Source organism: Euprymna scolopes, chromosome 5 (assembly GCF_053919585.1).
Source record: "Euprymna scolopes isolate OS-2025 chromosome 5, ASM5391958v1, whole genome shotgun sequence".
Classification (NCBI taxonomy): domain Eukaryota; kingdom Metazoa; phylum Mollusca; class Cephalopoda; order Sepiida; family Sepiolidae; genus Euprymna; species Euprymna scolopes.
In genome coordinates, this window is record NC_136486.1 from 38,621,434 (window position 1) to 38,637,513 (window position 16,080).

A 16,080-nucleotide genomic window follows, 5' to 3' on the forward strand; every position below is an offset into this window, starting at 1 on the left:
CGAATTTAGTGTAACTGTTTAAACAACCTATACCTCATTTGATTCGCCTTTTATTCCTCTATAGATTTATCTGTTAATTGAAATATTCTAGTGTTCACGTCAATTAAAAAAAAATAACTTCTTAATGAGGAGGCAAAAAGAAAGTCCACATCAACAAATTCGCTTATAACCAGCTTTAATTATCGCTCCTAAATGAGTTTAAAATATCCACTAACAGGCAACAAAGCATCTCTAATCGTAATTGATGTTGTTCCAGGTTATACAACATAACATTTAGTCCATATGCCACGACTTTCTCTTAGTAATCGTCAGGAGCCCATTGATCTCCATCTTTCTGGTTTATCCAATCAAGAAATCGGCCGCAGATTGAAATGTGATGAGAAAATGGTATGAAAGACTGTGCAAAAGCACCAAAACACTGGCAGTGTTCGTGATGCCTTTAAATCTGGTCATACAAGAGTTACTTCTAACAGGGAAGACAATGCTATCAAGATCTGCAGCCGAAGAAACAGATTTGAAACAGCTCCCCAAATCCAACAACAGTGCAATCTTTAAAAGTTCTCTCTTTCTACTGTCAAGTACAGATTAAAGGATATGTTGCAAGACACAAGCCAATGATTTCTGTAAAGAACAGAAAGCGCCATCTGGACTTCATCAGATGCAATGAAGATCATGACTCTTCATATTGGTCAAAAGTGCTTTTTAGCGATGAAAGCAAGTTTAATAGGCTGGGCAGTGATGGTAGTCAGTACGTCCATCGGAGTAAAGACAAAGAATTTAATCCTAGCTGCTCAGTTTCAACACTGCAAAATGGTGGAGGTTCAGTTTTGGTGTGGGGCATTATTAATACCAATGGTCCATGGCCTATAGTTCGCTTGCAAGGTCGAATTAATTCAACCAAGTACATTAATATGTTGACTGAGCATTTTCTACCCTACTTTGGTCGGAATTTGGATGATAATCCCATCTTCATGTAGGATAATGCTCCCATTCACACAGCTGGCAATGTCAAGAAGTTCCTGGAAGAGCATGATATTCCAATGCACAATCTCTAAACCTCAATCCTATCGAAAACGTATGGCATTACATCAAGCAACAGCTACGCAATGATAAAATTTCAAGTTTGGAAGAATTTTGGACAAAAATTAAAGAAATGTTGGCTGCCCTTTCCCCGGAGTATTGCTGCAGTCTAATTCAAGGATTTCCCAAGAGATTGCAGGCTGTCAAATTGCAGAAGGGCTATGCTACTAAATATTAACTAGTTTATTGTGTTCCTGTTGTATTTGTGCTGCATTAATGTCCTAAAGTTACATTTAAATAACAATTTTCCATTGTGCGGACTTTCTTTTTGCCTCCTCAATTTGAAGTTATTTTTTTAAATTGACGTAAACACTAGAATATTTCAATTAAAAGTCAAATATGAACAGGTAAAATTATAGAAGAATAAAAGGCCTATCAAATGAGGTATAGGTTGTTTAAACAGTTACATTAAATTTAGCTTAAATTTGCAGTTTTTGAAAAAATTACAAGTGCGGATTTTCTTTTTGCCGCCTGTGTGTGTATATATATATATATATATATATATATATATATATATATATATATACTATTTATTCAAAAGGAATTAACATAGAACATTAAAGAAAATCTGTTTTAATAATTATCTCTAAATTTTTAATGGAAATTAGTAATAAGATTGTTTTGAGCATTCTATTTAGAACTGTTATACATAGTTGATTCATTTAATTTATTTTAATTTAATTTACATTTAATTTAATATATTTTTAATTATTAGTATATCCAACATCAGCCGCGTTTAAAAACAAAAGTAAGTTTTCATTTAACCTATGAGTTATTTCCCTTTAAGCTATGAAATTCTATTTCCCAGTTTGAATTTCATAGATGACGTTGACTATGTTTTATGCTTTGATGATGACTATGTTTTATACTTTCAAAAATTTGAAATATGGTCAACTTTCAGGAAATTCATAACAACTTAAGATATTTAGTGTATCTTCTCTATATAAATAAAATGAACTCATTTTTCCCGTCTGATTTTGACATTAATAGGATTAAAAATCAAGATATTTCATGCAAATATAATATGCACAAACGGCAGAACGATATCTGAGGTGTGTTATAGGCTTCTTATTTCTCAAATTCCTCGATAATCTTAGATTTCTATACTTTTTCTGCTGATAAGTCACGGCCAAAATCGGTTAAGATCAATGGAAGTGGTAAAATATTTTCTCTCTTATAAATTCCTCCTCCCCCTGGCACCACTTAACACCGTTTGGGGATCGTTCACAAGGAACAGTTGAGAAGAGAACACCGGTTTGGCTTCGTAGTTCTTTCATGTGAAGTTATTTAAAATCACTAAACTAAGCTGCAGTGCTCTGTGGCGTAGTGGTTAGCGTGCTGGACAATTCACATTATATTTTCACGTTCGCGCCGACCTACCGTAGTCGTTTTTTTTTTTTTTTTTTTTTTTCTAAACAACTGGAATGGACTTTTCTTGGTGGTCGAACTGTTAACGTTGCAGATGTTTTTTTTGTTTTTTTTTTCACACTTTATTTTCCTACTTTTACTCATGACTCCGGGTTTGATCCTTCCTACTTACCTACCATAACATTTTTTAAAACTCCACCCCCCCCCCCCCGTCCCAGAAAAAAACACTCGGGCAACGCCGGGTACCCCCGCTAGTAAATAATATTATGTGACTAAACCCTCCGTCCTGCAATATGTTTTCTTATCTGGCAATACCGGATATGTATAACTAGCATCATATGAATTTATTTGTTATAAGATGTTCAAATTTTATAAATTTGAAAAAATATTTGTGACATAATTATTTTTGTGAATTTTAGATGAAGATGGAACGAGCCAATTGGAAAGTGCAGAATTGGAACAAGAAGAAATCTCGGCTTCTGTTGAGGGTGCAATACCAGAAGATAGCGAACCCTTGGAAACATCATCCAGTAAGTTTTTTTGTTTTATCATTTTACTTATGTCATATGATATACGGTATAGTCATGTTAACACACTAGTTCTCATTAGTTTCCAAAGTTAAGCAACATTGATTCTAATCAGTAGCAGATGGGTAACCATTTTCGAATACCAGGCGCTGTATGTAGGAGGATGTGGACATCTCCCCGTAAGAACTACAAAAAAAACTAACATTGTCATCTCCCCTGACTGGGATATACAAGCAACTGGGAACTGGTTGTGAAGTTGATATTCCCATTAAACTTCCTCCTTTGGAGAAAGTCAGTTCAATTCGCCTAGGGTGAGTGCCAATATGATTTGATTATGTCATATGTGTAGATAGCAGGGGTAATTCTAAAAATCAGACTGCTAAGACTGAAGCAGAATAACCTGACTGTCATGTGTGCAACAAGAAATGACTTGTATCCAAAATAAGAACAATAGTTCAAATAATGCAAACTGTCAATCCTCATCTAAAAAATTTCAGAAACATAAGGCATAGCTTATATTTCGGATTTTTTGCAGATGTGGATTGATAATTTATATCATTTGGATCATTAAGACTGCTGTTCAAATCTTGGATGTTATTCTCACAATATTTCAGCTGATGTAACCTCTGATCTTCTTTATCTTTTTTATTTTTTTTTATTTTATTCCTTTGAAAATTGTAACAACATTGCCCTGCTTTTTATTGAAACCAGCCGAAAGCTCTTTTTAGTATCCTCGTTGTTCCCTTAAGCACAATTGTCTGAATCTCTTTTGCACTTGGTTCACCAGGAATATTAGTTAGGTAGGACTTCAGGTTCTTCTTCGTAAGCCCTGTGGCACCTATAATAACTGGTATGATTGATATCTCCCTAAGATTCCAGTTTCTTTTCATATCATGCACGAGACCTTGATATTTGGTCTGTTTCTCACTTTCTCTTTTTTTTTAGCTGTGTGGGGGACCCCGTAGAGCTGTTTAGTACATGGTTATATGCTGGGGTCCCCACTTTGTAGGAACCAGTTATTGAGAAGGTTGCGTGTTTGATTACTAGAAGAGTAGAAGGTCGCCGTTTACAGATCATACAGCGTAATGAAAACAATCAACAATAAGTTGTTATGAGTACATTAAAGACATTGAAATGAAGCTGAAACAGGATCATATATGTACATATGTACAAGGAATATTTATTTACTCAGAAAGGTTATAAACGTTACAGAGCATGTGTGTGTGTTTATAAACTAGCATGCATACAGATAAACGTTTGTTGCATGTATGCGTTCATGAATGTATACGAGAGTTTGTCGAAGCATACGTTGAAAGTTCATTGTGTGTGTAAGAGTTTGTTAAGTTATACGAGTTTCATTCTTACCTTGAGGAAGGTAAACGCCCTGTCGAGGCATGGACATAATTGGAGGTTCGAATCAAAAGAGAAAGATAGAGAGAGAGAAAGAGAATAGGAAATAGAGAACGCCACCTATTGGCCAAAACAAAGATTAATGCAAGAGCGGTAACCAGTGCGTTATTTAAAGGTGTATGTATGGATATGTGTGCAGTTTGATTAAGCGCATGTTAGATTTAAAAGGGCATGTGCCTATAAGTGTGTCTGCAAGGACCTGTTGTTCAGTGGATTAAAATGCTAAGTAATGATCAGTCTTAAATTACATTCTTATGGAGGTTGAAGGTACAATCGTCATAATGGGCAGTACTAAGAACACACTTACAAATTACTTAAGACTTCTATTTAGTCATGGCTGACAGAACCTGAGCAAGTTATCCTCTAGGATTAAATAAAGGATTAGATTTGAAATTCCACCCACATTTTTGAATTTGGCATAAAGAATCACAAATTTGACAATATGCACATGAGAAAATGTGAAAGTTTTTCATTCATCACTTCTACATTACCATCAAAATGGGTTGCTGTTACTTAAATTCATAATACAACATAATATTTTCAAATGCAGTAAACTCATTTTTTTCCATGTGAGTTTGACCTTAATAGGATTAAAAATCACGATATTACATTCAAATGTAATGCCCCACACTTTAGCACAGGATCTGAGGTGTGCTATAGGCCTACTACCCTTACAGTTCCTTGATATTCATACATTTCTATATTTTTTCCGGTGAGAGTTCACTGCCACAATCGTTTAGAATCAATGGAAGTTGTAAAATCTTTTCTCTCTATTCAATTCATACTCTGCCCACGACCACTTAACACCACTGCAGATATGCCCACAGGGGAATATACGAGGAACACCGGTTTGACTTCTTAGTTGCTTAAAAAATATGGATTGGCATTTTTCTGTCAGGTGAAACGCGACTTTACATTTCCAGTTATTCTGTGGGTTACTTGTGCCATTTTATAAATTTCTTCTTCTTTCTTTCCCTTTTTTCCTGGGGGGTTATGATTCGAAGGATTACTTAAACGAAACGAACTAACATTGGATTCCAGTTTTTACAAGAAACTTTACCAGTCAGCCGCCAGCGTTCTTCAAATCTTGTACCAATTAGTCGCTTTAATATTTTATTTACTGTCTTTATACTTCTATTATGTTTGCACTGATTTCATACGTGATATTGGGGGGGGGGGAGCTGACTTCCTATTTTCGGATTAGTTACTTATTTATTATTTATTTCTATACATTGAATTTCTGAGAGTTTCATTAGCACAATTACTACTACACTATCGATATTGGAATCAGACGACATTCAAATTGGTTAACAGCGACAACAAAGAAAATATTACAAAAAAAGAAACCAAAAGAAACCAAAAGAAACCAACATTACAAAAAAATAAAAAGCACGGTCAGTTTTCTGGTTTTATTTATTCATTGTTTTTCCTTTTTCATTGAAACAAAGAAAAATAAATAAATAAAATCTAATAAACATATTTTCATTATACACGGTAAGTTTTATTTTTTGGAATTTTGTTTTTCCATTTAAAAAAAACAAAAAAATTAGATTTAAATAAACATATTTGCATTTTACACGGTAACTTTTTGGAGGTTTTTCTTTTTTTTTCCTTTTTCTCCTTTGGTATTCTTTCACGTTCGTTTTGTTTTTTTATTCCTTTCAATTTTACGCGTGATATATTAGCTAAACCAGGGCGGTGGACATCTATAAATATAAAAGCTAAAATGCGTGCATGTGTGTGGGTGGGTGGGTGTTCCTTCACCCTAAACTTGGCCTCCTGCTGCTACTACGACAATGACGTCATGTTTGACCTAGAAAACGTTGACGTTAGTTTCAACCACCTGCAAGTGTTTTTAAAGGGTTAATTTTATCCGTTCTCAATTGTGTGTCTCTTTGGCATAGAGGTAACGTGTCAGGCATTTTTTTTCCGCCTTAGCCTTGATACTTCGGGTTCGAGCCTGTCTTCCACCTTTTTTCCTCTTTTCCACCTTTTTTTTTTTTTTTTTTTTACATTTGTTCGCGGCTTTGCTTTGTTTTGGTTTTTCCAATTTTTTATAACATCGTGTTTTTTTTATAATATCCCTACATACACACCTCCAAACACTCGGGCAACGCCGGGTACTCCCCGCTAGTATAGTATAATTGAAAAACCCAAAGGCCGTTATTTGAATGCTTAATTTTTTAAACAGTTCAGAATAAATTAATATTTGAGGTTATTCATTTGCAATTTTATCGTCCTATCTTTTATATATATATATATATATATATATATATATATATATATATATATATATATATATATATATATAATGAAATTTAAGATAAGATAAAATAAATAGAAGTCTATATGAATTTATTTGTCAATTTTATAAGGAAAAAAAGGCCGTTATTTGAATGCTTAATTTTTTAAACAGTCCAAAATAAATTAATATTTGAGGTTATTCATTTGCAATTTTATCATCCTATCTTTTATATATATATATATATATATATATATATATATATATATATATATATATATATAATGAAATTTAAGATAAGATAAAATAAATAGAAGTCTATATGAATTTATTTGTCAGTTTAATAAAGAAAAAAAATCAATTAGAGGTGTAGGATAAGTAAACTACACCTCTAATTGATGTAATCTCTATATCGAATAAACGATTGAATAAATGAATAAACGAATAAATGAAATGCATAAGTATATAGGTTTATACTGTCGTACTTTTATTCTTCATATTCTTTCTCCCTCTCTCTCTCTCTCTCTCTCTCTCTCTCTCTATATATATATATATATATATATATATATATATATATATATATATATATATATATATATATATATAATTCCAGGTTAAGCAATATCCCCTGAAGAGGTCTCTAGTTGCTTGTAACTGGCTAATCAAAGCATGCACATGAATGTATAGCATATTCATGTTTATGTAAAGCAAATAGAAAGTATATATTTATATATATATATATATATATATATATATATATATATACATATATATTATATATACATACATACATATATATATACATACATATATGTGTGTGTGTGTGTGTGTGTGTGTGTGCGCGCGCGCGTGCATGCAATAGTATTGTTGATATTAACAGTAATTAATTAAAATGATTTAATAAAAAAAAAATAGACAAACTATTAAAATCTTTCTTAAAAAATATTTGTTGATACTGGAATCAATTTAAATAAACTATTTAGAGAGAAAGGTATACCAATCAGGCATAATCAATAATTCAGAAAGGGGATAGAGTGACTGATTGCTCTCTTTCTCTCTCTCTCTCTCTCTCTCTCTCTCTCTGTCTCTCTCTCTCTCTCTCTCTCCTCCCATTAACGACGCTCTATAGATAGAGAGGAGAGAATGTCTGACTGCTTTCTCTCCCTCTCTCTTCTTCCTTTTTAGATCTTTTTATGGGTCTTATTTAAAAATAAATAAAGTAGTTAATTTTGCTAAACGATAGTGAGCTAGCAAACTCAGCTAGTTATTAAATAGGTTAAATTAAATCAAAAGATAAACTCAAGTCAATAATTGCTATGATGTTAAAAATATACAACAAAAATGAGATTTTCAAACTTGTGGCAAAATCAAATGTTCAGATGACATATACAATAGAAGATAGAAAAGATTATTATAATAGTATAAAGTATGAGAATGGCAAAGAAATCGATATTTGTGCAGAATAATGCACCAAAGAATTTCAGTATTTACAGAGATTCCCGAATCTTGACGAACAGAACAACCCTTTCTTTTCTTTTTTTTTTAAAGTATTTAATGAAAACTGTTTTTTCTTGATTGTGGGAAATGTTTTAAATTGTTACCCAAATTTTTATATTTTTTTAAGGTTCTTCCAAAGGAGAAAAACCCCAAGTTCAATTAAATCTCAGTGACATTCATATGAGAAGCGGTTCTGAAAGCTCCATTACATCTCCTGCCAGGGAAGCCGCAATGGACCAAGACAGCCTTATTGTAAGTCATTTGTATGTCCTACTGCTCTTACTTTTGTTATTTTACAAGGCAGAGTGCAAAAAATAATTTCTCATCTTATAGATCACACATTGTCTGCTAAGTTTCAGCCCCAGTCATATCGCTGCAGTGTTGCTTCCTTGTGTTTGTCTTATAAGTACTTCTATGAAATGTACTCCAATGAAATTACAGCAATTGTACTTCCTTCAATGTAAAAGCTAATCTCAACTTCTTGACAGATGCAACGAGAGACACATTCACAGACCTCTGAACACAACACCCAGTGAAGCATAGATAACAAGTTATAGTTATCTATAGACTAGAGAGTTCTTTGGACAAGATAGATAATCTCCAACAAGATAGATAACATGATATCTTTCTGCAAAAACATTAATTTTTTTCAAAACATTCCCCTTGGAATCCCTTATCTGGGTTTAAAGCACTTCTGGAACTCGCCTTTTTAACAGGGTGATTAAGATAGTAAAACTGTGATTGGTTGAACATGATCACATGTTATTAGTGAGACGGTACTTTTGAAATGAATTTCCAAATAGATTAAAATATCATCCATTAAAACAATATAAAGGATATTGGTTTCCAGAAAAACAAGTAAAATAAGTAAAAAACAAACTTTACATTTGGTTTACTTCTTTTTTTCTTTTCTATAATAATGTTCTATCTCCAATAATGAGCATTCTTCTATCACACTATGAACTAATATAAAATAATTATTTCATAATACGTGAAAAAAAATTGTATCCATTTATTATACATGTATATAAAAATTCACATATAATCTTGAAAGAAGGTAGCAAAATATTCTGAGATGAAATCTTTATGATTATAAAAGGTTTGTTGTTAAGTTTGAGTGTGACATGAAAGTGTGGTTGTTTACATTTTGAGGTGATTGTGCTTATCTATAGTAGGATGTGTGTGTGTGTGACAGGCAGCAGCAGCCATTGAACGGCATAACTATACGTTTGCATACAACTACACTGCAAGATAACTCAATAGACCTTGTTAGAATCTTACAGCATCAACAAACATTCAAAGAATATGGTAGCAGAGAAGCAAATACAAAGTCCATCATTTTCTTCAACATTTATCCTGTGTGCACTGGATTTCTACTTCTACCATGAATGGTAATGTAAGAGTTTAATAGAGCATAATATTGTATCCTTCTGGCTCATGATGAGCTCAATACAAAATACAAATGTCTGCGCCCATGTTTACGGTATTTATAGAAATCAGGGGAGATCACTCTAGTTATTTCCTATCCAAGAGGATCGCTCTGGTTGCCTCCGATTGTCAGGGACAGATAACTCTTATACCCCTACATGCCCCTCTCTCTGATCACATCAATTGTTTGAAGTAAGAATAGTTTGTTTTTTTAGAAGCAAGGATGATTTATACAGAATTTTTTTTAGAGAGAAGAATTGTCATTCCTGCTTGAGATAGCATAAAAATAAAAAATGTCTCGTTGGATTTTCTTCTTTTTTTTATAAAATAAATCTGCATCTTTTTCAACTTTCTTTTACTCATATTTGTCGGCTTTTACCTGGGAAAAAAAAAACATTACTTGACCTGATGTAGCTTCAACAGCTTAGTCAAACGAAAACTTTTTTCTTGTTAGAGAAGACTCTTTCTTCTTGGTGCACCATTAAAGATTATACACTTTCCTTTTACTTCGAATATTTCCTGAGTAACAAGCAAATTATTGTTTTTTGCAACGTCACTTTTTCACTCGTCTGAGGTTTAACTTTTGCACTTATTTCTTTTCCTCTAGACAAGACTTTTGACTTGATTTTTTTAAGACTTTTCTGTCTGAACTCAGCCGGCATTTTTCTCTTCATTTTCGTCACTTAGACGAAAATTTAACTGACGAAATAGGACCTTCATCTAGAGCCTCCTAATGTCTCACCACGATGGGTTACTACACCCAGGTCCGACATTTTCAAACAACGACCTTTCATTCCCAAAGGGCCAAGGCAGCAACTCCTTTTTTTTCACTTCCATTTTCACTTAAATCAGCGAGCAAAAAATCACTCGACCAATCATCAACAAAGAAACAGTCAAGAGGTAACAGTTGCAGTCTATAATTACTTACATAGAGGGATGGGTTAAAGAAGGAAGAAAAGAAAGAGAGAAAGAAGGGTAGATGAAAGAATTAAATTCTGGCAAGTATCCAAGACCACTCAGCTACTTCAAACAAAATATATCTCTTTCCGGGACATATCAGTTTTATTCATGAATCATATCTGTTTTGGTCGAAGTTTAAGTTTTAAGACCTTTTGAAAAGACATGATGTTTTTAATTGAATTTTTTCTCTCACTTCTGTTTCAGTATCCTCATTCTCCAATGGAAACAATGCATGCAATTACATCGGTTTTCAAAGGAGAGCCAAATGCATTTTGTATTCAACTCTTTGCCATCGACGAAATATATGAAATGAGGTCAGTTGGAATACGAACAGTAAGAACAGATATTCCTAAGATGCAACTATTAAAAATGTGCATTTCAATGCTATTTTAAACTGAAGTTTGACAGATCAACGAAAATAATATTTCAAACTAAAACATGGCAGACCAATTAAAATGCTATTTAAAACTTATATGTAACAGACAAAAAATGCTTTTAAATTGAAAGCATGACAGACCAACGAAAATGTTATTTAATAAACAAAGCATGACAGACCAAAGAAAACGCTATTCCAGACTGAAGTGTGATAGATGAATAAAAATGTTATTTTTAAATGGAAACATGACAGACCAGTGAAAATGCTGTTTCAACTTAAAGCATGATAGATAAAAGAAAAATGTATGTTATTTTAGTCCGAAGTGTGACAGGCAAACAGAAATACTATTTGAAACTGAAGCGTGATAGACCAATGAAAATGCTATTTCAAACTTAAGTGTGGCAGACTAACAAAAGTGCTATCTTTACACTAAGACAAACCATGAATAAACAGTACCTCTTATAGAGATACCATAAATGGACTTTAAAATGCAATTTTAAAATTAAATGTGATAGAACAACGAAAATGCTATTTTAAATTTATCAGCGAAAATACTATTTTAAACTTATCAATTAAAATACTATTTAAAACTTACAAACGAAAATACTATTTCAAAGTTATCAATGAAAATACTATTTCCAAGTTATCAATAAAAATATTATTTTAAAGTTATCAATAAAAATATTATTTCAAAGTTATCAATAAAAATACTATTTAAAATGTACCAATAAAATACTATTTCAAACTTATCAATGAAAATATTATTTCAAACTTATTAACGAAAATACTATGTAAAACGTCTCAATGAAAATATCATTTCAAACTTATCAATGAAAATACTATTTGAAATTTATCAATGAAAATACTTTTTTTTATTTTGATCGGTAATTTGGAAGAGTATTTTCAAACGTATCAACAAATACACTATTTCAAACTTATCAACGAAAATGATATTTCAAACTTAATTGATGTGTAAGGATGCATTAAAAATAAAATTGTAATTTAATCCTTTCTAAAACATTGCTTTAATTTAATTTTAATAAATTTTAATTAAGATTTTGTATTTTTTATTTCTTTCGTCAATTTTGAAAAATTTGTTTTCATATTAAAATTCAAATCAACACTTTATGCAAAAAAAAAGTGCAATTTTCACAGCTGCACTTTTACAAATTTACTTTATGTTATCACATAATTATCACTTTATTTTTTCTTTTTATTTCTTTCTTACAGATCTGAAGATTTCTTGCTGCATGCATTTGAACTTTTTCCAGATCGGGCTATATGCATCATCACTACACCGTATCTTGTCCCAGAATTCCCTTTACTCCAACATTTTGTGGTATGTGAGAAATCATTCAAACAGTTTTCTTTTTTATGCATTCATTTTTTTTGTGGACTGTAATTCTCATCTTCATAGTTGTTGCTTCACCACTTTTCGACCAATTTATCCTCTGGCCTTCTTCGGGTGATTAACTGCAACGGAATAGGAATGTTAAATCTTGTAACTGTATCCTCAGTAACTACTGCCTTCTGTCGCAGTGAGTCACCTGAACAAGGCCAGAGGATCAGTTGACCGAAACGTGTTGAAACAACAAGAACTATGAAGGTGAGGATAACAGTCCACAAAAAAAAAAAATGAATGCACAATTTATGAAGCCTCATCTTAAAGAATAAAAAAAAAATGAAAATAATAAAAACCGTTTTCTTTTTATTATTGCATTTTTTGTTGTTTTACCTAGGCTGGCTGTTTGGCTGTTTTGTTTTACGGCATATCAACTCTATTCTGGTTATCTAATGCTGAATCCAGTTATTTTGGAAACAGTATTCATGTTGCATCCATTTATTTCGTAGAAGGTTTTTTTTTTCTTTTCAAGCTCTTTGTATCTTCAATCGCTAGTTTGTAGTGTTTGGTTTGGTTGTTTTGTAGTGGATTTTATCGTTTTTGTTCCATGCCATGAAGGACATGAATGAGTTTTGCAATGAGAGAGGGAAAAGAGTTACAGTATTAATGTTTGGTACATTTTAAGTTAGGAAACCAGTCAGGAAGTGGGGGTGGGGATAGAAAGAGGAAGGGGAAACGAGAAGAAGGAAAAGAGGAAAAGGTGGGTTTTTTTGTTTTTTTTTTTGTTCTTGGTTTTGCAGAACATAATTAAGTTTTGCAAAATGAAGTAGAAAAACAAAAACAAAAAGCATCAATGTTAGGAGCATTTCATCTTAGGAAGCCAATAGCTTCAGACAGCCTGATCTGGTAGCACCCGTTGTTTTATCTAATTGCATATTTTAAATCTAGACACCGAAAATTATTAAGAGTATTTAATTCAATAAAAAAAATCACAGATTGAAAAAATTCAGGAAAAAATCAATTTGTAATTGTCATCTATTACTGATGAAGATTTAGTATCCTTTTCTGCCGTGTTACTTGCGTATCAAGTCTCAGGATTACAGAGGTACCTAATGCCCAGGTTTGCTCTATTTATTTAGGTATCTTAATTAATTTTATCAGAAGCGCTAAGTAGTGAGATAATTAAAAGAAAATTATTTACCGCACGGTGTAATAAAAAAAAGTGATACTAATTAAATTAATACCCATATGTAGCAGCATACTTCATCTTAGAAAGTATTTGGACTCATAACGATAATACAATAAGTGATTGCTACAAGCGTGAACATTCTTGATTAATCCTAACTCTAACCACTCACCCATACCATAGTTTTGTCATAGCATATAGCAATCCAAATATATTCAAGTAACCACAAAATCTTATGAGGTTTGTTGTCAGCTTGTGTCCAATAGAAAGCGGGAATGATATGCAATCCTGCCCTATGATGACAAAGAACTCGATGACAATGGGAACAAATTGTATTAATCCATTATTGATACTTTGTTTGTTTTCTTTTTTATTTATTTATTTTTTTTGCTGTCCGTGTTGCAATGAAGTTATCAAAGGAAATGAGTTGGCATATGTTCTGCCTGAGACTAAACATTTATAGTAGTCATAAATAAAGACTTATTTTCTTTTGCAAATAAATGCCCCTGTTAAGTGGTTTGGCCACGTACTGACCAATCAGTTTGTAGAGCGATTCCATCTGTCCTGTGAAAAACTACTTTAGCCCCATTGGTAATCATAGTTGGTCAGCAGGGAGAACCCTGGAATTAACGAGGAAGAAAGACGTGTCTTCTCTCTCTCTCTCTCTCTCTCTCTCTCTCTCTCTCTCTCTCTCTCTCTCTCTCTCTCATTAAACACTCAAACATTGACTATTTTTGCCTGAAAATAATTGTTAACAGACTTTCTGGACTCAAAGAACTTTCTATCTTTCTTTTCTTCACTCGGACACTTTCCATTTTTTTTTTCCACCTATACCAAACGGTGTAGATAATTAAATAAATTCTTTTGTTGTTGTCATAAAAAATCTTTTGTTTTTCTTTTTGTACAACGGTTTTGTGTTGTATATAAAATGAAAATAAAATATAAGGCACAATCACATTGACACACTGGTTCTCGCCAGATCACCAAAGTTAAGCAAAGTTGAGCCTGGCCAATACCAGATGGGTGACCATTTGGAAAGGCAAGGCACTGTATATACCGCAAGGTAAAATACCAGGTTGAGAAACTGGCACGGTCTATTCTTCTCTCAAGGATAGATGGGACTCTCTTAAGCCGTGGTAGGTACCCCATCTAGTGATGGCGTCACGATAAAAAATATCTTTGATAACCCTGGCGAAGCAACAAGTATTCAGCTACCGACAAGATTTGAATTACACTACAAACTCGTGTAGTGAGTTCAGTCTTGACTGCGGCCATGTTGGATGGGGATGGACAACGGTTATCGTTACTACTAATATATATAGAAGGTGCGTCTTGTTTCTATAGTTATAATTTCTATTTTACATACTGGCATGTATTAGATGTATTTTAAAAATTAACTTCTAAATTTACTTTTGTTTGATCAGATTCTTATTTCTCTCTCTTTTTCTCAAATACATACTTATCACTTTCTCTTATGTTTTCTTTGGCCGTTCACTACCAATTGGCCCTATTACCTCAACTGTTCTATATCTACTAACTTAAGAATTCTCACTCATTCTTGAATGTAACCAAACCAACAGAGTCTCCTGTTTTATAAATATATCCTGACACTGTCCAGAAATAATCTTCCTCCAAGGTCATCAGATCTAAGCTTATCTTTGTCACTCACATTACACATCCATCGGTCTTGGATATGACCTTAAACCATATATATATATATATATATATATATATATATATATATATATATATATATATATATATATCCGATGGTGAGACCCCAGCTTGCGGGCTTTGGGGAGTGTGGAGTGACCCTTTAATTGCCATTGCTCTCAGGTCCACTCTGACCCGGAGTGGTAGTAATTGTTAGGGTCCCAACTATGGGTTAAATAGAAACTGATTTGAAAAAAAAATATATTCTATTAAAAAAAATTTTCTTTAAAATCACTGGATTCGGCATTAAATAACCTGAAAAGGGTTGATATGCTGTAAAGCAAAAACAACCAACCAACACATCCATCATACCATTCTCATGCCATTTCTCTCCAGCAACACTTGTCCTCAACCATCACTGGCTAGGTTTCACTTCCACACATCATGACACTGTGTACACATATGCCAGATAGATTCTTCCTTTGATTGCTAGTAGTAACAGTTTGTATTATTTGGATTCATTGGACCACTGTTCTCATCTTGAGAACAGTAAGAACTCATAAGATGAGAACAGTGGTTCGATCAATCCAAATAATACGAGTAACAAATCCTCATCTAAAATATTAAGAAACGTCAGTTTACTGGTTATTATGTATTTTCCTCGGCTGTAAAGCTATTCAAGCAAACAACCGTATTTTATCATGTTTTTTTTTTTATTTTATTTTATTTTAATTTATTATTTTTTTTTTTATAGAGAATCACTCCAAGACTGACCTCTATTTTAGATCAAGAACTTTATGTATTTCATAAAGATGGACTTGTCACGTAAGTAACTTTGTATTTACATTTATTTACGCGTTAACTTTGTTGCATGAAAACATCACAGAATTTTGATTCAAAGCAATTTACTTGCAGAACCTCATGGAAATTGCGAGTTTGTCTCTGCTTTATCGTTATTTTCATGGCAAGTGCTCGGCCGAGCTCCAATTTATGGTTCCCCCCCTCGCCAGA

General features: G+C 32.6%; 1 protein-coding gene across 2 annotated transcripts in view; it reads left to right on the plus strand.

The window, feature by feature from the left end:
* Positions 1-16,080, plus strand: part of LOC145276783 (cilia- and flagella-associated protein 61-like) — a 166,356-nt gene that overhangs the window by 60,138 nt on the left and 90,138 nt on the right. For both annotated transcript variants that reach the window (XM_080128068.1, XM_080128067.1), the window contains exons 7-11: positions 2,868-2,978; positions 8,252-8,376; positions 10,717-10,826; positions 12,119-12,227; positions 15,824-15,894. In XM_080128068.1, coding sequence (XP_079984194.1) covers positions 2,868-2,978; positions 8,252-8,376; positions 10,717-10,826; positions 12,119-12,227; positions 15,824-15,894 — 526 coding nt within the window. The remainder of the gene's footprint in view (positions 1-2,867; positions 2,979-8,251; positions 8,377-10,716; positions 10,827-12,118; positions 12,228-15,823; positions 15,895-16,080) is intronic.